This window comes from Rhipicephalus microplus, chromosome 9, assembly GCF_043290135.1.
Source record: "Rhipicephalus microplus isolate Deutch F79 chromosome 9, USDA_Rmic, whole genome shotgun sequence".
NCBI classification, from domain to species: Eukaryota; Metazoa; Arthropoda; class Arachnida; order Ixodida; family Ixodidae; genus Rhipicephalus; species Rhipicephalus microplus.
In genome coordinates this window covers 11807493-11834883 of record NC_134708.1, presented here as the reverse complement: position 1 = coordinate 11834883, position 27391 = coordinate 11807493, and the positions used below count along the sequence as shown (strand labels likewise).

The 27391-nt window shown below is 45.6% G+C and overlaps 1 protein-coding gene across 3 annotated transcripts in view; it reads left to right on the top strand.

Annotated features, from left to right (window-relative positions):
* Nucleotides 1-24001, top strand: part of LOC119164857 (trissin receptor-like) — a 220866-nt gene extending 196865 nt beyond the window's left edge. For all 3 annotated transcript variants that reach the window (XM_075873139.1, XM_075873138.1, XM_075873140.1), the window contains 3 exons: nt 13376-13606; nt 15600-15880; nt 16470-24001. In XM_075873139.1, the coding sequence (XP_075729254.1) occupies nt 13387-13606; nt 15600-15880; nt 16470-17531 (1563 nt within the window). In that variant the 5' untranslated portion in view covers nt 13376-13386 and the 3' untranslated portion in view covers nt 17532-24001. The remainder of the gene's footprint in view (nt 1-13375; nt 13607-15599; nt 15881-16469) is intronic.
* Nucleotides 24002-27391: the final 3390 nt, after the last annotated feature.

The window sequence follows — 27391 nt, the reverse complement described above, 5'->3', positions numbered from 1 at the left end:
CCGTAGCGCATCCAAGAGCGCTATTTTGTTCAGTTAGAGATCCGTGTTTTCATAAGTTGCATAAGATGAAAAAATTTTGGGGCTTTTAGTGCTAGATAGAGTCATTTCTTTCGTGTTTCTAATAGGCGTGTTTCTAGACAGAGTTCCTTTAGCTCTTCGTGGAAAATTAAGCTTGCGCTCAGGGTCACGATGGTATGGTGCGTTATGTTCTTCGGCGATGAAATGAAGCTATAATGCAAAACAACCAATAATAAAGTATTGCAAATGAGTTCTGTAGAAAACCACAAGGTGGCGGAAAGGTTAAGGGACGCAAAGAGGACAACCACCCCTTCGTAGCACGAAGCGACAAGGAAATCCGTACGCATTGCACAGAAGGAAAAGGCTCTTAATTGCAGAAAAATTAATCTTGGTCCGGGGTTCGAACCTGCGTCCAATGCCTCTCCGGGGTGGTCACTCTACTAATTGAGCTAACCAGAAAGACAGTAATTGACAGCGCGAGGACGAATTCATCGACATCTTGAAGCCCTTGGACACAAGTATTGCAAATGGGTTCTGCGGAAACCAGCAAGGTGCTGATGTAGTAGATGTTCTGCCTATAAGAGCGGAGCCAGCCAAAGTCTCGGGGGGATGTCGGGGAGAGTAGCCGGAGCTGACAAAAGACAAGTTTATTTACATAGTTTACATTTTTAAGGTAGCGTGATTACATGATGGCGGTAGCATCATGAAATCTTTTGATGAAAGCTTGTTGGGAGTTTCTGTGAGCTTGTCTGGAGTGTTTCGATGCTCGGGTTTTATGCCCTAACTTTCCCAAGATTCTCTGCAGAGAGAAACAATTGAGGGCAGGACAGTCCAATTAAATTTGTCGTCTTCAACTCCGCCTCCAAATTGCGAAGGCGAAACAACACCTCCTTTCCAGCCACGAAAGAGGAAAGAGTCACGCCTGCAGTTCGTCCCAAGGCGAGGTAGAAAACACTACTCAAAGCGCAATGCGCACGACACAGCACAGTGCCAAGGCGTTGGGTCCTACGTGCACATCAACTTGTCTATTCAGTTGCCATATCTTGCCACACACACAGAGGTCCACAGTACAATGTCCCATCGGACACAACGCGTCACCACTTACATCACAAAGCACGTTAAAGAACCCCAGGTGGTCGAAATTTCCGGAGCCCTCCACTACGGCGTCTCTCATAATCATATGGTGGTTTTGGGACGTTAAACCCCACAAATCAATCAATCAACTTACATCACAAAATGTCACACCACGGCTCGGGCAAAACATCACTTTGGGTCGTGGCAGGTTCTTAAAATTTACACTCATCACTGAGACTGTCGCACCTGTATCCACAAATGCCATAGTATAGCCACTTCATCGAAAATCTGCATGAACAGACAGAGAACTTTATGGGGTCCTGAGAAACGCTACTCATTTAGAGGAACGTCGAGAGCCACTCCCACGTAGGATTGGGGAGGCCAAGCCTAGCCCAAGTCGGCTCACACAAGAGGATTGGGTCTTTGCCTTACGAAGTTCAGAGTTACTACCCCAAGTACAGACTGTTCAGACAGCCCACGAGGCGTTCTCTATAGGCAGCATTCATATTTTGCACAACGGCGATTTGACGTTGGATGCCGAAAATTTATCTGATCTGAAATTTGGACCAGTTGGCAACTTTTCATGTAAAGAAAGAAAAAAAAGAGAGAAATGCTTTAATTCACAAGGTTCCGCACGCTTTCGCCCTAGATGACAAGAACGCGAAAACCATTCAGTGTGGCTATCTTACCGTGCACTTTATGTTACATGAAAGCTGCTTTTAGGTATTTTTTTTCTCCAGGTGAATGATGGTAAAATAAAGTAAACGCGCAGTTCATGCGTTCACTTTATTGGCTATTTTGATCATAAACAAATATACTTCGTAATTGTAACCCTTCTGTATAGGCTACAAAAAAGTATGGGCTTGGGTGTAGGCGCAGTGTAGTTGACACGCGAAAGCCTTGCCAAGAGCGCAGACACTGCACCAAATTACATACAAGAGTTTCTATGTAATAATTCTCCGCTCGGAGTAAGAAGTTTCTGTTTACCTTGAAGCTATCGGTCTGCAGCAGACATTGGCGTCTCAGTATAAGCAAAGAAATAGATGAGAAACAAGTTTACTGCACAAACTGATCGCACGCTGGCCTTTGGAAACGGCGAATGAACGATACAAAAAAGTAAAGCTATACCTTGGAAAGGTCCTGCTTCGCGGGTGATAGGACTTGAGTCTTCGTTTCCAGCTGCACTGAATCGCGGAGTTCATAAACCGACATTTTGTTAAGCTAAACTCCACAAATCCAAGGCTTGCTTCGATGTAAGCTTATGTTCGTGTAGCCTGCAGATAGGGCGTCCAGCTGGTTTATTGTGTGCAATGCAATCAGTCTTGGAAGAATTAAGCCTCGCGTAAAACACGACCAATTGTCACCATGCCCCATACCCGATCCGTTAAGCCTATTGCACTGGCACGTATTTGTTCTTCGTTTTCGTTTTTTTTTTTGCTACCATTTTCAACTGCGGCTGCAGTTAACGGGCTTCATTTATTTATTGTGGTAGAGCCCAGTAACATTCCCTAGCAACAAGAGGAGCATTTTGCGAATGTCGTTGGTCACCCCTTTGTATCCATGACACTAAATTGGTCGCTGGATAAATGATTCATTGATCGCTAGATAGATAGATAGATAGATAGATAGATAGATAGATAGATAGATAGATAGATACATAGATAGATAGATAGATAGATAGATAAATAGATAGATAGATAGATAGATAGATAGATAGATAGATAGATGTAAATTACGGATGATTTTTTGTTAAATGAACAATGAATTAAATGAATTCTGGTCATGAAAACTTGTAGTGGACACTTCAATTACTTCTTATTTTGATTGCGGGAACTCTACCATGTATATAAACGAGTTTTCGAGCATAAATAGCATCGTATAATTCCATAATTAAGTCTCACTGCTCACATGAATGCATGGCGGCGTTTGTTTCTCGCATATAGTCGACTGATTAATTCATTTTGTTCGATGTTTAAAGCTCCAAGAAAGTAAGCAACGAAAGTACCCGTCTCAACCACGTTGTGGCGTCTAGTTCGCGATAACGATTCCGGAAGGGGCTTCTTGGGGTGTTGCCCCTGCAGTGTCACGAAATGTTTCTCAATTTTAGCACCCACCCACTAATTTGAACTCCTTTCAATTCTAACAATTATATACTCCCCATTAAGTTTGCATTAACACAGGTTTACTGTACAAGCTCCATGAGCGAGTCTACCTACACCTCTTTATGCTTTGAATACGCAAACAGGTAACGAGGACCGTTCCAATTCTTCCTTATAGAAGCAGGAACAATCTTCGAGGTTACAGAGCGTTTTTTAGAAGATATAGGATATAATAGAATAGAATAGAATATTGTTTATTTAAGCATGTTACATGTCAAGGAATGATAAGGATAAAGGGAGATTAATTGCCTGACAATGGCCCTAATTCGCAACTTTCACCGCCTGGAGAAGGCACTGGTGCAAGTCCAACATGGCTGTCGTTTGAGGGATCGTGCAGCCGGCGCGCCGGCAGCCGCCACCGGTGTGCCTGTCACTTCGACCTGTGTAGTTTTTTTCGGCTGCAGCCACCCTGATGCCAAGGCTTTGCTGAGAAGGCCATTGACTCTAGCATGTATTATATCTCACGCTGCGTGTTGAGAAACGCGTGTGCGGCGTATATTGAAGGGAAAGAAGTTTCGAACGCCGGGCACATCGTCTGCTGCGGTGTACAGCTTTGTGAACGCTGCGCGGCCGGGGAAGACCAAGCGGCCGTGCTCGTGCAAAGCAAGGAATCTCGCCTTTGAATGAACGGCGTCTGCGAAGCGGCATCCAACATATTTTGTGATTCTTCCAGCCCAGCAAGCAAACAATAAAGATTAAATCATTGCTACTAAGACTCGCAGTAACTGTCTGACTTCACAATAACCGTAGTAGAAATTGCCAGCGACAAAATGTGAAGCACCAGCGAGCCGCCAAAGTGAGACCGAGTGAACGATGGCATGAGTTGGCTGCATGGGCATCCCCCAAACGACAGTTACGACGAATGCCGCATGGCGACGCCACCATATGTGAAAGTTGCGAATACCCGAGTAATCTTCAACAGAGTTTTAGACATATCAATCAGATGTTCCAAAGATTTGTCACACGCTGCCATCCCATTCTCTCTTCTTTCGTCCTGACGTGGGCGCTGGAAGCTAACAATGTGGGATGATATGAAAAAAAAAAAGTCACGCGCGCCTCATGACTTTGAGCACTTTTTTTTTCTTCGATTACTCGGCTTTTTCAGTGTTATCCCGCGCGCACGCGTGGACAAGTCGTGGTCACGCGTGCCGATCCCAGAAACGACCAAGCGCCCCATGTTCAAACCAACCAATGGCTGATAGAACGCCAACTACGAGGGATTTTCTAGCTTCCTTCGTCATTTGTCGAGAGAAGAGAAAGTCATTTTAGCGGACTTTCATAACTTATAGTGAATTGCAGGTCATGTGCAGCACTCTAATATTTAGCTCGTGCACGTGTCCTCAGGAGCCTCTACTACCGATCGGCAGCGTTCTCTGCTCAAAAAAGGTGAAAAGGGCTAAAGAATTCAATAAACTATAATATACATAAAAATTTGCAAAAAATTGCCCGCAGCTTCCCTCGGGGGAACACTGAGGAGGATGCGGACCATATAATTGGTTAACGGGGTGTTAAAGTGCGACTTACTTCGGTCGATGGCTAAATTGGTTAACGTGATTGTGAAATGGGGTGTTAAATTGCGACTTACTTGGGTCGATGGCTAAATTGGTTAACGTGGTTGTAGGAGGGGGTGTTAAATGAGTGAACACGTACACACGTATGCGAAAGGGCGGCGCTGGTCGAAGGGACGTCGATCATTGTGTTTGTGGATTCGTTGGAATTCATTTCACCGCGACCTTGGACATCGACGCGCCGTACAAACCAACCGACGAGCGGCAACTGAGCGAGCGAGCGCCGACCTTGAGTATATATACAGCGCGACGGCGCATGCACTGTCAGCTGTTGAATGTTCTCGAAGCGCGACGCCACATGCGCGTCCACTGGAGAATCAGGAGAATTGTAGATGTCGAACGCGGTGTGTAGAGGAGGAAGGGTGCACAGATGGTGGAGGAGTGAAGCGCGCGCGGTGTGTAGAGGAGGAAGGGATGTACAGATGGTGGAAGAGTGGGCGACGGCGCGACGGCGCATGCGCGCGCGTCAGCTGTCGAATGTTCGAGAAGCGGTGCGGACGGCGCGGACGGCGCGGACGGCGCACTACAAGGCGCGAGTATAAGATGCTTCCGCATCTAAAAAGAAGAAGGGGGACAAAGAATTGGATTCATCTGGCGGTGCCACTAGCAGAGTATCCTTCCGGTTGCCTGAATGAATTTATGTAGCTCTGAGAGAATAGCACTGCGGTGCGCACCCAACTTACTGGCTCCAAACGATAAAAGAGTGGATGTATTAACTGGCCTATACCAGCGTACCAATCGGTCTCTCAAAAATTACTCAGAGTAAGGCGAAACGGCGGCATGTAAAAAGGAAATGATCTATTGTTTTCGGAGGGAAGCCGAGAATGGCTGATACCTGCGCAAAACCTAGCACGACTTGGCATACAAAGTGTAACTTGGCATTACTTCGTGAAACATGGCATTCTGGGATAAATTTTTCCGGGAAGGGGGTGGGCCTGTCAACTATATTTCACGTATGTTCGTGCGTACGTTCGTATGTGTGTGTCTACATATACACGAACACAATTGAAATACTTCGAGGAAGAAGCATTGAACACCCCCCCCCCCCTACCCTCAGCCCTTGTGACGCCCCTGTTGGCATCACTTAGAATCGTGTAGCCCTCCTTCGTATTGCTAGGGCCAGCTTGATGCGTTCAGTCCTGCTTTGTCTTTATCTTTGTTTTTTTATATTGCCCCGAAACGTTCAAAACGTTTCATATAGTTCTCTTTTCTTTTTCACATTGCTCTCGCCTCACATACAGCTGCGAAGGTTGGAGATAAAATATCCGGGTAGAGTTGCGTAGTTCCTTCTTTGCGATGTGAACTTTGTTTTTTGCTCAAATAGCTACGCGAAATTTCTAAAGTCACCGATCCAATGCGAAGTACGCTACCGCTGCACACTTGCCGGATGCCCTCTTTCCCTTGGAATATCATGTCTGTGAGTACGTTCGCCCTAAACGCAATACTGCGCCGTGTTTTTGACAGCTCCATGCACAGTGGAGCCGAAACGCTGTTATGAAAAAATATGAAGGTGCGGCGAAGATGGATTTTAGAAAACAAGAGTGCGGTTGTGCAACATAGCAAAGGGCAGTTTCGTTGACAGCCGGTTCGAATAAACAAGAATAATACTAAGAGCGCAGAAAAGACAGAGGCAGGTCAAGGAAATGTTTACACACGCCACAAGTGCGAAGTGCGTGTATACATTGTCCAATGCCTATCTCTTTGTGCTCTACGTTTTACTCCAATGTGCGGTTCTAAGCAGCACACCTCTCCGTCTTGTTGAGGGAACGGCCTCCAAAGGTTCGTGACACAAAGGCCGATGTTTGCCTTTTCAAGAATTCCATTCGAAAGCGCTTTGTTTGCGGAAAGGCCCAAATCCGCGCTTTCACCATAGAAGCACTGCAATGGTTCGCACGCCTACTGTGTACTCTCAGTCCACAGCAGGTTTTGTTGAGTCATTGTTGACACCGTGCCAGTGGTGTTGTAATAACACATGGCTGTGATGCTCATCACAGAAATCATAAAGCTCACGCATATAAGAGTAGGAAAATGTAGTAAACCTAATTTTATGGTGAGAGAGACAGAGAAAACATTTTAAAGAAGGAAGGAAAATCTGACCGCTTTTGGCTTGCATACGTTGCCTGTCAATTATATATCACCTGTTCTGTTATGCCTTGTGTTACTGCTGCTTTGTTGTTGTTTCCCGTATTTTTGTTGTCATTTAGATGCAATGCTTCTTTTTCTTTGTGGAACGTATCTGTGAAGTGCCTCTCACTCAATGTGCAATGGGGTGCTCAGTACGTTGCTACAGACAGACAGACAGACAGACAGACAGACAGACAGACAGACAGACAGACAGACAGACAGACAGACAGACAGACAGACAGACAGACAGACAGACAGACAGACAGACAGACAGACAGACAGACAGACAGACGGACGGACGGACGGACGGACGGACGGACAGACAGACGGACACGTTAGTAGTTGATAGCTTTGGGAGTGCAGTTCCGGAAGCACCTTGAACAATACAGAGGCACGTGCGCCTGCTCGTGGGTCGTGCTAACATGGCGACACTGCGAGAGAAAAGAACGGTGACAGCATCGTTGCTTAAGCAAAAACGCCTCTAGGCCTCGTTGCAGTTGATATTGCAAGCAATGAGAGAGATAGACAACAATTCAACAAAAGAAGAGAATATAGGCTGATAAGCTAACAAGGTTGACAGTCTGGTTGATTAGTCAGCAATGGGCTGTGAGATGAAGGCTAAAGATGAGTAAAATAAGCAAAAAGTTTTACGGTACCGTGTGCAGATAGTTGGGACTACTTAATTAAATTCCTCGTGAAAATTTCCCGCGAAATTTTTGTGTTGCTGTATTTTTGGTACATTTTTATCTGTCGTCCAGGAACCTCGTCTTTTATTCTCTAAAAGGGCAAGCCCTTCTTCTAAAGGATCTACGTTTATTTTTCCTCTTTCATTGTTTACTCCGTAAAGTTACATTTTTAGAAACAAAAAGGTGTCCGATAGTCATTCAGTCACAGAAGAGCACTGACTTGGGCAAATCATTATTGGTTGACGTTCATTATTCAAAGGTTTAACAGCACAAAAGCAAACGAGGACAGAGAAGAAAATGGAAGGCAGTGCGTGCGCAGACTCACAAAATTTCGAGTCTGCGCGCTTACCGCATAGGACAGAGAAGAAAATGGAAGGCAGTGTGTGCGCAGACTCACAAAATTTCGAGTCTGCGCGCTTACTGCATGTAACTTTTTTTTTCTCATTTCTTGTGTGTTTTAGCGTTGTTAATTCTTGAATGAAATACCATTCAATGACGTCGCGCGTACAAACTAATGTTTCTCATTGTCTGCGTAGTTCTCCTTCCTTACCACAGCAACGACGCCACGAAACGCATTCAAAAGCACTGCGTTGGAGCTTCTAAATCAAACAAAACGGGGTCAGTGGATACAGAGCCTGAATGAGGTAACATACCCACGTAGCGAAAAAAAAAAAAAATGAACGCAAGCGCGTTGTGGAATGGTTCGTGTGTCCCACATTTCTGCGGAAAGTTTACGGTACAGCGAGTATCATCACAGCATCGCGCACAATACGCAAAGAAAGGGAACGCTTGCACTAGACTGACAGACCGTAATTAACGTTGCAAAGGCTTTTTTTGCGCTGTCTCACAACGTTCGTTGTGTGTGCCCGGAAAAATTAATTTGCTCTCGCTTTATGTGACACAGTACAGTAGCATGCAGCGCGTTTTTTTTGTTTTTTTCGTTTTACTCCTCTGGGTAAGCTTTGCATCCTACTTGCCCCGCCGTGGTGATCTAGTGGCTAAGGTACTCGGCTGCTGACCCGCAAGTCGCGGGATCGAATCCGGGCTGCGGCGGCTGCATTTCCGATGGAGGCGGAAATGTTGTAGGCTAGTGTGCTCAGATTAGGGTGCACGTTAAAGAACCCCAGGTGTTCGAAATTTCCGGAGCCCTCCACTACGGCGTCTCTCATAATCATATGGTCGGTTTGGGACGTTAAGTCCCACATATCAATCAATCAATGCATCGAGATTGCCTTTCGACAACTCCGCGATGTGGAATGAAATCTGCAGTGATTCGCGAATCCGAGGCGCCCTCCGACAAACGAGAACATTTGCCAATCCACAAATGGCAAAGCATATAAAATAAATAAAAGGGCATGTGGACTTCCGCAAGCTGCTGCTGCCGCATAATCCGAAGAACGACAAATATTTCTCTTGCGCCTCCCCAAATGCGAGGCTATATTTCAGCGCGGCAGTCCCTTTCGTTCTGTCGTCTATCTTTTGCCGGAAATGAAGAAAATGGAGCCGTAAGGCAGGAAAGCTAACCAGCAAAGACTCTGGTTGGGTATACGCATCTCTGGGGGACTGACATGGGGGAATAGAAAAATAAGATAGAGAGTGAGAGGAGAGAAAGGGAAGGAAGTACCCGGCGAATTAGCTGACGGGTGTTGCTTCAAAAAACTAAGCGCGTGAGTAATGTTTTCGCGTTAACGGCGCCTCTTTCCGAAAGTAATGAATCAATTTGTTAAGAAGGAAGCCTTATGTCGAATTTCAATGGGAAATCTAGATAGAGCTTTTTTTTTTTTTGCTCTGTATGCAGCAATCAAATTCTGATGGCAGATTGGAAGCGCGTATTGTGTGTTTCAATGCTAGACTGAGAGTAACTGCAGATTACGGATTACTTCGCGGAGGAAATATCCTTGCTCCGCCGGAATAGGCAGGCCTGAACGGAAGTTCGCGTGATGTATTCAGCGCGCACGCCTTTCATCACGCCACGGCCAGGTGTTTGCAGTCAAAGACAGCCGAGGACGACCAGGAAAGCGCTTGGTCCCCTTCCCCCGCTAGATTTGCGTTTACTAACTACACCCTCTGAGGAGCACGCGTTCCAATCGCAGATTCGGAGAGTGTGATTCCGCTCGTATCTGCATATGTGCTCTGTTCCCGATATGGCCGAGCACTCGTGGTCTGTTATCGGAATTGAACATTAGATGCCTGATAAAACGTGAGAATTTACCATCGGCGCCAGTACACGCAAGAAATTATGTGAAGTGGACGTCACAGATCGGGAACATTTATGACGTCATCATAACGTTGCGTAACGTGACCTTTCTTGATGGCATCACCGCATGACAGTGCAGCTTAGTCGACGGTAGGTGGATCCCGAAGGCATAGCAAGGCCCGGTGGTGTACATGAAGCTTGATTGATTGATATGTGGGGTTTAACGTCCCAAAACCACTATATGATTATGAGAGACGCCGCAGTGGAGGGCTCCGGAAATTTAGACCACCTGGGGTTCTTTAACGTGCACCCAAATCTGAGCACACGGGCCTACAACATTTCCGCCTCCATCGGAAATGCAGTCGCCGCAGCCGGGATTTGAACCCGCGCCCTGCGGGTCAGTAGCCGAGTACCTTAGCCACTAGACCACCGCGGCGGGGCTACATGAAGCTTGCAATGCCTGCTATTGTGGAGTGATTGAAAAAGCAAGTAAGGTGTGGAAAGTTTTCGCGAAGGGTAGGGGGTCGGGGTCTGGTACAATTGACTGGAAAAAAAAAAAAACTTATGACAGCTCCACTGCTGCGAAGCCCGAGGCACTGCTATGCACGGACGCCCAGTGATTGGCTTTTGTATAGAGTTTCCACAGTCCTATTTACCACAGCGTCCAAGATGCATGTTGAAGCAATACTTTTTTGCAGACTAGTTGGTTCATACTTGAAAAATTGAGTTGCTGCACAAACTTGAAGAAAAAAACAAGGGAGACAGGAACTGCGCTCTTTCCTGTCTCCCTTGTTTTTTTCTTCAAGTTTGGGCAGCAATTCAATTTTTCAAGATGCATGTCTTTTAGGGGTGAAGCATGTTAGATGGTCGTGCGTTGTGTGGCACAGCACACGCAAGGTACTCACTATACGCTATGACGATGATGATGAAGATAAGCACGCACACGCAATGATGACGATGACACTGTGATCACGGCACAGCGCACGCACTGTATGCCATGACGATGACGCTGATTACGATGAAGAACAAGCGCATCCCAGATCATGCATTTTCGTTCTGCCAAAGGTGAAAACAATCGTGAAAGTGCCTTTGCCCGCGAAAGGCAAAGCGACAACGCCGACAACCAGCTGCTGCTCCGGAACTGTCTGTTGCCACTTGCTACGACAACTTGTTTCATCACTGAAACATTAACGCGACGCATTGAAACATCAGTGCGAAACCAGGTTCTACCAATCGCATATCCCGGACACAGTGTGCATCGTTGGCGCTCTACTGCCATAGCGAGGAATTGCTGCTATTGATGCATTATTCATGTGCCTCTTTTGGGCGGCGTTGCCTCCATCGAAACGGTAAAAGGGGAAGGGCACGAACGCTTCTCATCTCAGCTGCTTAATGTGACGTTAATGCAATCAGTTTGCGTCGTATGGAAGTGTTACCGGGTCTTTGGGTGACCAAATACGCTGCATCAAATACTACGCTTGCGCTTACGTTTAACGCGTTGCATGCATGTTCTCATAGTTATCCCCACAGATAAGCAAAAAAGCGTGACGTGTTGTTGCGACATACGGCATGGCGCGTTCCAGTGCATTAGCTGGTGTTACACCCAGAAGAGACGTCATTGGGAACATCTGCAGTTGCGTTAATCGCGCACCCTTTGATAAAAAGCGTTTTGCTCGAAACGGCACCTCTTATGTTTCCGTTATTGTTTTGTGTTCTCTCCTAGTTAGCCGCAACATAGGGAGTAAATGTGCCCTATATGCGCACGGCTTAGTTAGCTTAGCACCCTCTTCATTAAAAGCAAGAATAAGTATCCATTTACGTGACAGGCAGCGGCACTATACTGGTAGTGTTGCGACAGGAATCTCAGCACCTTGGTCAGAACAGATGGCAAGATTCTGACGAAGCGTTTCCCTCCTTGATGCACCGCCGCTAATATTCTCGTCTTCAAATCGTCTCTGCGATAATGCACTAGACTCTCGGAGTGTTTTTAGGAGCAATGGCCTAAAAGCTCGAGGCGAAACTTCGGGTGTTGGCAAAAAAAACTTTCGCGCCGTTGCTTAAAAGCCGCGCCCACAGAGGGAGACAGTCCGCGATGTCACCGCGCTGAGCTTTCCCACCGTGCGAGCTGTGTAGACGTATAAGGCCCAGGCTTCTACTGGCGATGCCACCGGCAGCTTTGGCGCTGTAGTTGGCACACTGTTGCATAGTCTGACTGTGGTTCGACTCTGTGTCTACACCAAGGAAAAACCTAACATCAGCCAAGAAGGTCCCGTTGTGCCCACATAGACGGTCATCCAGGTTCTTTGTTTCTTGAGTTTTACATGGCTTGTGTGGTCTTCTCCATTCTTAATTGTGACTTATCGGCATGATCAATCGCGCAGCAACTGCGAACTGCGATGAAAAAGGTGCTGTCGCACGCGTCATTTCCACACACGCAGGAAGGACGGCCCGCGTACCTTTGTCCGATTTCTCATCTCGCCACTTATTTCGCATTGAGACATTTGTAGAGCTATGAGAGACCGGATCGGAAAGAGCTATGGCTGCTTTCCTCGCTCCGTATAACGCTCCCGTATTTTGCTATTACATTACTTGCCTCTTTGCCGTGAGACTGATTTTTTAGATATTTTAGCAGTTACACTATATACAAAAGCAAGCAAGTGACGCCACTTATAGGTGTCGCTTCACATCAGGTGCCATCACATCTCATCTTTGCTGAGCTGGACATGCTATCCGCTTCCTAATTTTGGATCTGTGATGCGCGTGTTTGGTTTTTTAGGGTTTTCCAGCGCACACTCATTGTCGAGGTGTTCCCTGCTGTCTCGTTGTGTAAATCTCGATAGAATCAGAATCGAAGTTTATATTAAACTCCTGTTGCATAAATTTCGTACCAATCGTGGTAAAATGATCGTGTTTTTCATCAGTTTTATTACGGAATTCATTAGGACGTGACATGAAAGAAATAAGGCGCTTTAATTTTTCAGGCGAAAATTTAAAATGTGTTTAATCAATGTATAACTGGGGCGTTCCGTTGATTTCATTGGGTTGCATTGCATGTATAATATTCACTAAATGCTGCACTAAACATTACCAAATATCGTTGCTTGCTGGGCCAGTTGGTTCATTCACACATATGTAACAGACCGTGAAACTAGAGCATACGGCAGGACAGAAAGCGCCGACTTCCAACTGTTTTATTCCAGTGACTATACCATGCATATGAATACATGCGTAGAGCCAGTGGACCATATTTTCTAGTTTTGTGTGCGATTACGTATGTCTAGACACTATCATTGTTATTTCTTGTTACTAGTAGCAGTTATTATAGTAACACCCTAAGCCAGCTCTTGCTGTTCCTAGTTCGCTCTTTAGTTTTTTCAGTGTATAATATGGCAGATTCCACCTGCTGTTTGTAACATTGGGAGCGCCTCTTTCATTGTATTAACTTTTCGATGTTACTTGGATTATTTATTTATTTATTTGATTTAATGATTGATGGAGTGATTGATTGATTGATTGAGTCGGTGAACATTATTTCTGACTACTTCGCAGAGGCCACGTCAATGGACGCTTCTTGTCGGGATCAGCTATTGAGCGGGCTTAATTCAACGCTGCCTCCAAGCGAGCCGCCGGGAAACTGCACCGCTCTGCCCGGATTACCAAATGACAGTTGCTGTTCCTCAACGGCGGAGGACCCCGGAGACGGCTGGATATTCGACCGTTTCGAAGTCAAGGTCACACTTGTCGTCGCCTACAGCATGGTCTTCTGCTGCTGCTTTTTCGGTTAGCACCGACTCTTCTGCTGACTCAGTGGCCTCGTAGATAATGTATTCAGTGCATAAAGTAGACACAGTGCATACAGAAGTATGCGCTCTGTGTGCTGTATCTACTTTTTCGCGCTGAGCAGATCATAGCAACTAGCCCAATCCCACACTTTACTCCTCTTAGAGTTTTCGCAGGTGGGCCGAAAGTTCTTTCACAGGTTGAACCTAGGCTGTGAGTGATGAAAAAAAAATTAAGACCGCTTCACAATGCAACGGAGCGGGAGACCCTTCTATCTACCCGTCTTGTTTTCTTATTCTTTTCTTTCTACCTCTCTTTCTTTCAATGTTTTTCAGTTTTTTTCTGTCTTTTTCTCCTTCTTTTTATTCATTTCGATTTTTATTTATTTTTCCTTTCTCTTCTGCTTGCTTTTTTCTCCTAATTTATACGCGGTCTCGCCTGTGTTATGCCATGTAACGACAGCATACGACAACATATACAAAAGCTTTTACGAAAGCATACATGAAACATATACGAAAACAGATGCGACTGCATATACGAAAACTCCTTGGTGAGAACGCGTGCTTGAAAAGCTACAGATAGCTATGCAACACGTTGTTTTGCCCACATTGCGCAAAATGGTAATAATGATAGTCACAATATTAATAATAACACTATTTCCGGTGTTTATAATAATAATAATAGTACTACTACTACTACTACTACTACTACTACTACTACTACTACTACTACTACTACTACTACTAATAATAATAATAATAATAATAATAATATGAAAATATGTACTTTATGAGAAAAAGGCATTACCAAACCCGTGTTAGTGAATAATCTTGTTGACACGCACATTCATATAGTTTTTAAGTATCTCGCAATAAAAAAAAAAGGATGCGGCTCATCTCGGTTGAGCCAGGTTGCGTAAGCGAGAGCTTTAGAAAAGGAAAATGAAACGACGCTGTAAATGCCAAAGTGTGTTCGATGAAAACTTGTGGCCATTCTAGAGACGATGAAATGTCTGTTTTAGGTTAGTTTTTTTCCCTACGTTTTTTGCACTGTCTCAGTGATGACGGGATGGAGTGTAAAGGGTAGAGCCCCCCACTGGGGCGATGCAACTGTTTCTGGGCGCTTCTCTGCCATCACGTGGTCACCGAGGGAGGGTGATGGGGAGAGGTCACAGCTGGCACCGTTCCAGGGCTCGGACGGATGGACGAGGAAGCAATAACGGCAGGTCCCTTAGCCGCCAACATATCTTCGCGCTCGTGCTTTCCTCTACCAGTAGACACGCGTACTCTTTGCGTTTTCACCTCTGACGCTGAGGAAGGGCATTCGGAGAGGTACAAAGACGAGCTGATGAACGCGTTCGCTGTATACAAATACAACTCCACGGCTGAATTTCACGCAGCTTGCCACGGGCTATTCTTTCTTCTCTGCAAGGACACGCTAAGATACACAGGGAAACTCACTCGACTAGGCCAGTGAAGTTTAAGGATAGATTCGTAGCTCAAATGCGTCGTGCTGTTCACGGTTGTTCTGGTGCTGACGTGGTTCCGCACTCGTAGTTACGTTGCTATTCTGCACGTAGCTAACGCAAAGCACTAGCGTAAGCAAACGTTACTTTGCTTTTGATGAAAAGAGTTCGCAGCGTAGTTCTTCGCTCGTATGTAATCCCTTATGTCCCCTTTATGTGAAACAGTCATAACGAATCAGAAGAATGATTGTTTTCTAAACAGAAAATGACACATATGCAGGCATATGCCGTGCCAAATGAGTTTTCTGGATACGCTGATGTGTAGCATATGGCGTTTATTCTCAGCCCCAAAATTTGAAAAAAAGTACTCGTGCCCTTTTTGTTAGTTTGGACAAGTTTTAGGCGAGCTATATAGGAATTGAACTATATAAGTTGCTTGGTTCTTCATGACTCATCTAAGGCCCCGCTTGAAACGACCCATGGGTCTTCTAAAACAGAGCCCGTTTGTTTTGCATGCGCATTTCGCAGGCAACCTGCTGGTCATCGGAGTGGTAATCATGAACAGGCGCATGCGTACAACGACCAACTTTTTCCTGACCAATCTGGCTGTGGCTGACCTGTGCGTGGCCATGTTTTGTGTGTACCAGAACCTATTCTTCTACCTCACTCCTCAGTGGGTGCTCGGAGACTTTCTGTGCCGAATGTACTTTTTTGTTCACGGACTCAGCTACACCGCGTCCATTCTCATACTCACCGTAATCTGCGCCGAGAGGTACCTGGCTATTGTGCATCCCATGTTGAACAAGCAGGTGAGTGCCCTAACTCATCTACTGCTGTCGGCTCGACAATTCGCAACTGAAGAACTCTGAACGCTCCGCAACAGGGCGAAATTTTTCGCTGGAAGACTTATGGTGTCTCACAACTACGTCGCTACATCGCAATATACAAATGAGTGCGGGACAATATTTGTGTTCAGAACTAACTATTAGGGCGAAGTATTATGACGCATTCGAACATGACATTTGACAAAAAGAAGGTGCGAGGGAAGACAGTCCTGAATATCTACTTAATTAAGGTGATTTCATGGGCAAGGTACGCGTCGCTTGTTACAGTTGTCTCAATGAATAAAAAAAAAACTTTATTTCAGTCCTGCAGGACGCACTCATAGCTGTCTCAATTATGTTGAAAAAGATGGTACACTGGGTGTATTTGCGCAGCACGTAGAGGATGGCATTTCAGCAATAACTAGTATATGGCTATTCACAGTGCTTTCTCTATAGCAATGAACATATCTTGTTATGTTGTGACGAGTTACAGATTAATGTTGATACATGCCTCCTGAGAAGGGATGTCAGAACTCTGAGGGAACAGCTTGTTTTTCGTACTTGACTGATGCAGGTGGTGACGATGACCCGGCTGCGCATGACCATTGTGACACTGTGGATCGTGAGTGCAGCCTACTGCAGTCCCCGAATTGTGATGTACGGCACCGTAGAAGCGATAGTGGACGACAAGCGCGAAGCCCTGTGCGTCCTACAGAGGGCGCTCTACGACTCCAAGACCTACGACTTGGTAAACTTCGTCGTCTGCTTTCTGGTACCACTGATCATCATCAGCGTACTGTATGCCATCATCTGCTACCAGCTCTGGCACAGTCAATCCATCGTGTCACAACCACAAAACCACATCGCTGCCAACTCGAACCACCAGCTCGTCTTGAGTGCCCCACTGTGCCATCAGAAGTCCCAGTCACAGCCAATGCCACCACCGGCGCACAGGCAATCTTCTTCAGAAGAAGACTCCGAGGGATCGCTTTCCGCCAGTTTAAAGTTAGAGTACGCGCAAACCTTTGTAACGACATCCAACAATGCCAGAGAGCCTTGTTCCGCGACGACAGTCACGTTGACCATGCCCTACACAAATTCTGCTCAGAGGATCATCGATGACCAACAGCTGACCAGAACGAGCTCTGGCTGCAACCGGTGCGGAAGTGTGGAAGCACCCAGGATGCGTAAGACCACCGTCAAGACATTCTATTACGCCAACAGCTCCGCGGCGTCGGCGCTGAGGCCGCGGCGAAAAGTTATCCGCCTCCTGGTGGCCGTCGTCTTGAGCTTCGCCCTGTGCAACCTGCCTTTTCACGCGCGCAAGCTCTGGCAACACTGGTCGAAGGAGTATAATGGTTCCAGTCCTGGAGCCGCCATCTTGACCATTCTGACGAACCTCGTGCTGTACCTGAATTCGGGGATCAACCCGTTCCTCTACGCTCTGTTCTCCAGAAACTTCCGGCAGTGTATGGCCGACGTCTTGTTCTGCCGCAACCACAGGTTCCGCTCGAAGAGCCGTTCCTCGTTTATCGCCATGTCCAAGTCGCTCAACTCTCACGCGAGCCAGGGAACGCCCCAGGCTGCGCATCAGGTTCACGGACATCGGCAAGCGATGCAGCAGCAACACTTGTGACTTCCCCGCCAACCTCTTTGGTTCAGGGTTTCAAAGGTTCTGCTTGTTATAAGTTTCTTCAAACGTGAAACGTCACACCATGTTCGGGCTTCAATCTTCCATTGCAGCAGATCCAATACATTGTGTTTTTGACTTGCCGCCAGGTGGGAGCAGATAGTTCTGGGCGTGCTGGGAGGTGAAGTAAGGTTCGTCGAATGAGAGTTGTCATGCACCCTATTTGTAACGCGGAAGCGTTAGTGAAACTCATGCGAATTTTTAAGAAAGAAACGGGCTTCGATTGGCATGGTATGAGGAGATGTTGGCGCAAACCTGTCGAACAACATTTTTAAAGTAACAGTGCAACATAAAATTACGTCGCACATACAAAAGGCAATGTAGTTAACTCTACGATAGGCCCCGCCGCGGTAGTCTAGTGGCTAAGGTACTCGGCTGCTGACCCGCAGGTCGCGGGTTCGAATACCGGCTGCGGCGGCTGCATTTCCGATGGAGGCGGAAATGTTGTAGGCCCCTGTGCTCATATTTGGGTGCACGTTAAAGAACCCCAGGTGGTCGAAATTTCCGGAGCCCTCCACTACGGCGTCTCTCATAATCATATGGTGGTTTTGGGACGTTAAACCCCACATATCAATCAATCAACTCTACGATAGTGTGAAAGAAAATATCAGAAATGCAAAATAGTGATGTTCTATTATTGTCTCTAGTCAGTGCTGATAGGTTGTCATGTATAAACAGAGTAACAGAAACCATGTCACAATAACTGCGACACAACACATTTGCACCACGAAGCTTTAAAGCTGTCAAATGTTTAGTCAGTCAGAAAAATCACTTCTTATGCATAAGAAGGGATTTCCCTGGATGACTAAACATTTTACAGCTGGTCATCGCTTTATCGTGAAAATGTGTTGGTGACAATTTTTTCGTCTTTTATCAACTAGTGGTATATGCATTTTCATGCCTCTAATGGTTGCATTTTCAGGTTGCAGATAATGGTTGCATTTTTAAGGTTGCATTTTCATGCCTCTAATGTTGACCCCAAGTTAGCCGAAGCATTTCGAGCACTAAGCAGGCGTATTGTTGCTGTATACACGAGGGCAGAAATGTTGGTATAGATATGTGGTGAAGTGACAAAAGCCAATGCGCGACAATTTCAAGCACAAAAATGTCAAGACAGAGCCGACGCCTACCTAATTCGGTAATTAAAAGAAAATTGGGGCGCTGTTTCCTGTCCTTGCATTTGTGGCGTGGAGACGGAGTAAAATGCGGACCTAGTGGCCTTCCCCACTCATTTGTCCCTCCCTCTGACTTCTCTTCCCACCTCTGGCTATTATTACTATACGTACTGTGCTAAGCCGTACTCTCCCCCGCTTCCTTTCCTGCCACACTACCACTTCCGTTTCTAACCCTTTGATATACCACACTATACACGGCTATGATAATCGTTACCATCACCTTTTTGCCTCACCCTGACTTTCCATCTCATACACTTGCTACATTATACATGGCTATGATATCCTTTACCATCTCTCCCTCTTCCTTTCCTACCTCTTCATTTTAACTTCACTCCCCTAACTCACACTTCTTTCCAACAGCCTTGCTATGCTATATTATGTTGCTTTTTCGTCTGTGCAAGTCTTGGCATGATAAGTAGATGGTGCTCCTTATGTTACTTAACTAGGCTCCTAATGTCACTCACCTTCGCTCAACCAGTTAATTCGACACGACAATGCAGTTTCGCGAAGCTTAAACAACTATACCGTTAAAACAGCTTAAAACAGCCTGTTTTATTTCCAGCGTGTTCGTCAGGCATTCACCGACGCGTAAACCCATGTTATGTTGTGGCACATAGGTGATGCACGAGGTGGGGGGGGGGCGCTCCTCCCCCTTGTCATCCAAGTGGGAGGGGGGCGAAAATGCAGCCCCATACATTGACGTAGTATGGAGGGGCCGCGTTGCAACGAACCTTCGCTTTCCCTGAAGGACAGCCCTGTGCACCCGTAATTGTGAGCATACAAAACTATACGTGGCAGTGTTCATTCGACTGGGTCGCGATTTGATCGTGCTCAATCAGGTTTGTGGGGTGTGTGACACGTGGTCGACATGGGTGATAGAAACCAAAGGGGATGTTTCCCGTGCAGTAATATCGTGCCAGTGTTGACTCTTACGAGTTGTATAGTAACCGTATTATCGGCTTGAACCGCTCTCAGAAGCCGAAACGTCCATTTATTGATCATATACATTTTCAATTTCGATAGTGACTCGCGTTCTGTTGTGGCTATTTTTTTAGAAAGTGAGCGCTGCTCGGGGCTGTTTTGCATATCGTGCATTTGTGTACCGACATTTGAAGACATAGCTCATGAGGTGATGTTGTCTTGTAAATACAATACTCATAAATTTCATAATGCATGCGTTTTTTTTGTAAGCAGCTGCTTACGCCACCCAATACCGAAATCCCGTTTCTACTCATACTGAAGTGCTGCTAGCTCGTGGTAGCTGTTTTAACGATGTCGTGTCGATGTTCAGGTCACATGGTAATAATATGGGTGCTAACTGTGTCGCTCTAATGTCTATAATTGGTTACAACTTGAAAAAAAAAGAAAACAAGCTGCGCCGCCAGAACAGCGGTGCTCCTGCCATTCGTGTGAGCAAGGTTGTCTTGTTAGGCGTTTTTCGTTGCAACCGTGACTACTTTTACAACTACCATAGCAATGTCATGGGCCCTCTCAACGGGTTTTTCGCCATCAGCGTCACCGTCGCCGTCATGTTCCGTGTAACATCATCAGCATCAGTAACAATCCCAATGATTCTTACGTTCTACCCGCGCCTAAAGAGCTCTCTATCGGGAGTGATGAAGTCAGTTGAACAGAGACCGAACAAGCCGGTCTATATTCGTCGCTCGGACGATGTGTGCGATAACATCATGCGCTGTACGTTACTCCCTGCTTAAGCGCCTTCGAATGCCGCTTAAGCAGAGGGTAAACACCGCGTTCGTTTTGAAAGAGCATGAAATGACGCGAGGGAGAGATGTGGCTTCAATCTGAGCAGTAACTGTGAAGATCAACTATATGGACGTGAGCACCCGCTCGGCAGGCATCTGGGGATGGCTCGTGTACCCTTCAACGTGCGGTGCACTCAATGCGAAGAATCCGCTTCCCTCCCTAGAATGACTATACTCTCTTACACCAGCGTTTTGTGGAATCACGCGAGACCGGATCTACAAAAGTTAGCTGACCACGTTATTTCTTAGAAGATTACAACTTCTTGCTATCGCAATCATGGCCTCGCCCATGCGATGAAACTGATTTTTTTTGTTGCTAATCAAAATACTTCGCTAAGCACTTATATTTCGTCGTTCTTTTTTGGTTAATTACGCTTCAATTAGAAGTCACGATAGGACGTTTACTCGACTTTGCCAGGAAGTTGAACTTTTTTTGACAAAAAACCAGTGACACGAATATCTGTCTGTATAGTGAAATAAGCAGCCTGAAGTACGTCAAGGGTGCTTGACGTCGCAGAATATAGCAAATGCAATAGGAAGGGGTATCTATTTAAATTTTATCTAGGGACAGCAATGGCAGTGGGCGCAGCTTGCATTTCTCATAGGTTGTAGCCAATTATAGTTCTGAAACATTGAATCGTGAAGCGCCTTCTCAGCATTGAAAGTCACACATAATTTCAGTGGCAGCACTTTCAGCTTCAGTGTGGTTGGAAATTTTGCTTATGCTGAGCCGGTAAGTTTTGAGATGCGTGTTTTGAATGCATTACGCTGAGTCGCTAGCTCACCCAACTGTTAAACCAGTGCTCCAAGGGGCTGTGGAATTGCCTGTACATATAGCGCACAGCGAGCGATGTTCCTGTTTACGTAAATGTGTGTTTTTACTGATGTCACCATGGTCTTTGCTGCTGCTTGTTGTCGGCTAACGTACTTAGAGGGAGAGGTCTATCTGCACCTCAACATCTCGGTGTCATGTGATTTGACGTCACGTATGGTGCCATAAGCCCACAACAAAATGTGACTGATAGGCGTCCTTCTGCTTGGCCTTGTATAAGTGTTATGCCAGCGTCAGTGGTTGACCCGTGCCACTGAGGGCCATTAACCTACGCCATGTCCATCAACGATTCTCTCTGTTTCACAACAGCGTGCAATACTGTGCTAGTCGGTTTATTGTCATGGTTGAATCGGCGCAAAAAGACGATGACTCGAGAAGGTAAAACTACACCGTACAGGCACTTAACCAACAACTGTGATGTTTATGACATAGGAGAGAGAGAAAGTGAGAGATAACAATGCAAGGAAAGGCAGAGAGGTTAACCAGACGCACATCCGTTTTGGTATACTCTGCACTGGAGAAGGGATGAAGGGGAGAAAAGAGGTTGCATAGAGATAAGAAATAAATAAATAAATAAGTTGTCTGACTGACTGCGCACCTTCACCATTACTGAATTAGTAACAGTTTTTTTAGAAAGTCAAGTTCACATTCACGGAGATTGATGAATAGGCCAAAACTTTAAAGAAAATGGCTATCATTAATGTGAAAAGGTTGCATGAATTTATGTGATCTTTGATGCACGTGCCTAAAGGGGACATGCGTGCTAAGAAACAACGTTTAAAACCGGATGATCGACAATGAGATGTCAAATGTGAGGTAGGGGAGTCCTGGCGTAGTCTCACATTTAGGTAAACAGTGCCTGTCATTTGTCTTTATTCCTCTGGCATTGCTGTTTTTTGGACAGCGAGGCTGTTCATTCCAGAGCTTAGGCCCTTTGGTGTGCGAAAAAACAAACAAACAAACGCACGGGCTCTTTGGCAAAGCGCTTGAGGAAGGAAATGACGAGATGGAACGAGATGAGATGACGAGATGAGATAAAGATAACGAGAATAAATAGAACGAAATATCTCTTGGTGATCGAGGTGGGATTCGAACCTGGGCATACACTCAATGAATGGGAGCGTTGTAACTGCTCCGCTATTGAGGCCCGCTAGCAGAAAACGCATTTATGCGAAACGTATGATCGCGTTACTTTGGGCGAGAAAACCAGAAAAAAGATAAGAAAAAAGAAAGTGATACTTATAGAAAAGAGAGAAAGAGAAAGAAATAGGTGTAAAGATAAAGAAAGGTGCAAGAAAATGAGAGAAATAAAGAAATAGAGAGAGAGGCTCAACATGGCTTTCCAGAGCTTCTGCCCGTGCTCCTGTGGCTATTTCTAAGCTTGACCCGTCCTTAGGCTAGGTTGGCTGGTATGCTAAAGGAGGTCTGTCTGCTCCGCTGTTTCTTTAAGTTTGATATTATCAGTGCGAAGCAACCATGATAGTTGTTTATTTTTTGCGCTGTTTTTACCATCAAGATTTTGCCAGCATCACTATTGCGAAGGCGAATGTCGAAAACGACATTCTTCTCTACCTATGACGTCACACGTTACGCCCGGATCACGTGACGCCGAGCAATTTGAGTGGCAAGTATACTCTCTTCTGGCAGCAAAGCTTCCGCTAAGGTCTCGCCGTTTGTCTGGGTGCAGTGTGCCACGAGTGACGATGCACAAATGCGTGGATATTAAACGGTGAGCTGTCATCACATAGTACTGTGTTCCAACGTGTCTGTGTCCTTTTCAGTTCCGGCAAATTATTTCCAAATGTTTACGTACGCACGCGCTGGACAAGTATCTTCCTACTACAATTAATTTTTTGTGACCCACCAAAGTTTTGTAGTGGCTATGGCCCTCTGCCACTGTGCCAAAGTTCGCATGATCAAATTCCGGCCATGGCGACCACGTTTTGAAGGAGTCAAAGTGTTAGACTCCCCTGTATACTTTGATTTAGGTGCGCGTTAATGAACCTCAGGTGGTCCGCATATCCGGAACCCTCCATTGCGGTATTTTATAATGTTTCGGGACGTAAGACCACAACAAATATTTTTAACAGTTGCTAACAAGCTAAATTAATCGTCGTTGTTTAGTGCCCACACGTTTTGTTTTTAAATTTCAATACAGAATAAACGAGACTAGAAGTGAAAAAATGCACGTTCTAGGCCGCATCTAGCTATCTCCTTAAGCACGCGTGACCAAGCGCAGCTCAGCTAACCACGAAGTGGCCGGAATGACGGACTTTATTACATTCACTTGAGGGTAACTGATTGCGGGTCATTGAGGGTAATCGACTGAAATCCAAGAGAAGCCAAACGCGAGAGGCTGAGATGGAAAGTTAGGTGAAAGATGGGATGAGTACCTGTGACACACGGGCCCTTTTGAAGTACTACATCTCTCTTTCTTCGATGGAGTTGTCACACTGCTACAACGGGCACTTTTGAAAGGCCGTTGAGTGGTTCAGGCGTTTATCGCGAAAAAATGTGTGACGCTGTGGATTCTTATTTTTGTATACATGTTACCTTAAATGAAATACTGTAAGTTCACTCGAAAACTTAAATGTATCTCTTGATGACGTTTAGATATTTCAATAAAGTGCTCATTCGTAGTTATTGATGTATATTCAGCTTTAAGTTATTGATCAGCAAAACTGTAGCGAGCGATACACAGCGAGACATCACGCTGAAGACGAACACACGGCTGTCGTCGAGAGCATGTGCAGTTCACACGTATTGAGAGGCAAGAACACTGTATTGAATTAATGACAACCCTCACATATACGAATTTTAAATCATACCATTAATATTCCATATTTATAGTAATGGTTCTAATTCTTTGTACGAGTGCACCAAGTACACCGCGAAGGAGACAACACGTTCGCACCGTTTCGGCTGCCGTCGCTCAATTACCATCGAAGTTTCAGTGGAATTGTGAGGTGCTCCGTTGAGTCGATAGACTCTTGACTCAATGTACTTCAAGACCACCTGTGTTGCAGCTCGTATTCGAGAGGGGAGTCAATAGACCAGCGATCCAATGGGCTTTCAAACGCCCACGTAACATGGGTATAAAAAGTTTGCGGTTACAATGCGGCAGCAGCAAGCACAGACTATGGTTGATCGGTGGAACATGGGAGAGGCCTTTATCCCGCATTTGCGTAGTCAGGCTGATAATAATGGTGGTAGTGATTCAAATATCAATCCAGTGCACACAAACACTGTCTACTGCGTGTTTTCCTAAGGCCAATTTATTACCAACCACAAATGTTTTAGAATACTATATATGCGCTTAAAGGAGCAAGCTAGGTTTCTCGCCTCCATCCCCTCTACATTAATAATTATCTTCTACTATGTTTCATGTCAGCTGTCCCAACATTCTTCAATACATGAAGCCATCATCCGTGAGCTTGACGAGCTACTGCCCGGTTATGCGGGTTTGATGCCGATTATCGTGAAGTTATCTCTCACTGTTCAAAAAGCCACCGGCAATGAAGCCTTGTTTTGCGTCTCAGATAGCAAGAACACAAACTCCAAGCACAAATAGTTTGGAGTTTGGAGTTATGATTGCTTAGTTTTGGAACCATGAAACATGTATGAGAAATGTTTCTCCAACGCAAAAAGAAGAAGACAATAAAAGCTGCCCCGCCGTAGTGGTCTAGTGGGTAAGGTACTCGGCTGCTGACTCGAAGGTCACAGGATAGGATTCTGGCAGCACCGGCTGCATTTTCGATGGAGGCGAAAATGCTGTAGAGCCGTGTGCTCATGTTTGGGTGCACGTTAAAGAACCCCTGGTGGTGGATATTTCCGGAGCCCTCCACTACGGCGTCTTTCATAATTATATGGTTGTTTTCAGACGTCAAACTCTGCATATCAATCAAAATAAAAACTTGCAAGGGAGGTAAGTGTGGCCCAGCTGTGAAACCCTACGCGAATTTTAACAGCGCCCACATGCTCCGCAGTTCAAGAAAACACTTTAGGGGAATGCATGAACGAAGCACCAGATATGTTTTCTTACTGAAGAATAAACTATTTGGTGGGTTGGCAACGCACATTGATTTAGAAAATCGCAGCATATCCATGGACTGAATGATGATGAGTGGGGCAAAGCATCCGTCAGTCAGTCCACGCTTCCGTCCGTTCGGTCTTGCTTCCGTCCGTCCGTGCGTACGTTCGTCCGTCAGTGCGTTCATCTGTGAATCCATCCGTCCATCTGTCCGCGCGTTCGTCCATTCGTGCATCTCTCTGTCTGTCTGTCCATTCGTCCGCGCGCCCATCTATCCGTTCGTTTGCTTGTCTGTCTGTCCGTCCATGTGTCCGACCATCTAGTGAACACTCCTGGCACTGCCATCTCACATTTTTTCATCAAATAGTTATCATATAGAAAAACCGCCATCCGGCGGAAATTCCAAGGACTAAGCCAAGGGTGGCTACCTACTACTACTACGACGACGACATCGCAGACGCACGACCCACGGCTTAAGGAGCTTCCTCCCTAAATGAATCTAAAAAAAAAAAACCTGGGACAGGTTTAAGATTGTCTTGTAATTGTCGTCTTTGTCTTGTTCCATGTCTTTTCGCACCCTTTTCAACCACAGTTTTTATACACGCAGAGGTGGAGATGTTACCATGCTCACAACTAATGCTGAAGTCACCAAGAAACACTCCACGGAATTCCATGGATTCAGTGCATGACTGCTGACTTGGAGGTCGCATGATCGGACCCAGTCTGTTACATCCGCATTTTTATGGAGACGAGATGCTAGGTCCCCGTGTATGCCCATGTTAGGTGCATGTTAAAGATGATACGATGGTCTAAATTTCTGACGCTATCTGCTAAGGCGTCTCTCATCGTCACATCGTTGTTTAGTGACGTAGTACCCCAAGCGTTACTGTTAAAAATTATTATGAAACCATCCAGAGGTAAATATATTGGGTAGATCAAGCCCCAAGAATAAACGACGACCACCTGATGGAAACTTGGGGGGCCAAGCTCGTCCTCGAAGACCTGGAAGAGCAGCGACAACTCGTCGCCAGGGTCAAGAGGGCAGTCGAAGCCAGAGGGTTCCTCGACTAGGCAACCCTCCCAGCTTAAGGTGACACCGCGCCTCGCTCGGAACACTGTTTTTTAAATAAACTTTATTTCTCTCTCTCTCAGTGCGTAGAACAGGAAATAAAATTTCGCATTTGACAGAAGACAACTGCAGGTAAGTACGCGATCGATACGGGCAAGTGGGAAGGCACAACTTACTGGAGGGAGCGACACGTGACAGAAAAGATCGCATAATAAAGTATAAAAAAAAGCAAAGCTTTCCTGGTCGACGCAATGAGCCATGTAAAGAAGCCAGAGCTTTTTTCTTAAAGCATTCAGTCTGTGTTTTATGGTGTGAGTGCAGTTTGCACGATGCTTTTAGAATTTAAACTTGGTCAAGTAAACAACCAACAGCTACCGCGCAGAGATTGGTCAAATAATGATATAAGAGAAAGATATTTTATATTGCAAAAAAAAAGAAAACGCTGGCAGCTGAAAAAAAAAAATAGTCGTTCACAAGCATCATGCTGTCTTCTAGAGTATTGCGTACGAAAAACGACACAAACACTCTATAGTGTCACAACAAGGTGGTGCCGCTGTCGTGGTGGATATCTTGTCACAAAAACTGCTCTTTCAACGAGATCTACTCCCCGAAGCGGTACGTATTGGTTTTGATTGATCGAAATTACTTTTCTGCCTCATCGACCGTTTGTCGACACTTTCAACAGTGGAGCTGCCTAAAGTCTAATTTCGACGGTGCAGAGCGAACAAAGACGATCGTTATGAGTGGCCTCTACCTCCGAGCGCGTTCTGGTCTGTGCGCGCTTTGTTCTTTCTGTACTTTTGAAGACTTTGATATTTAAGAAAAATAAACGTTAATGGTGTTTATGACTTTGTTATTCATGCTAATTAAGACATTGATCACCATGCTAATTAAGGCATCAAACAAAGACTTCGTCAATTAATGCTAACTAATG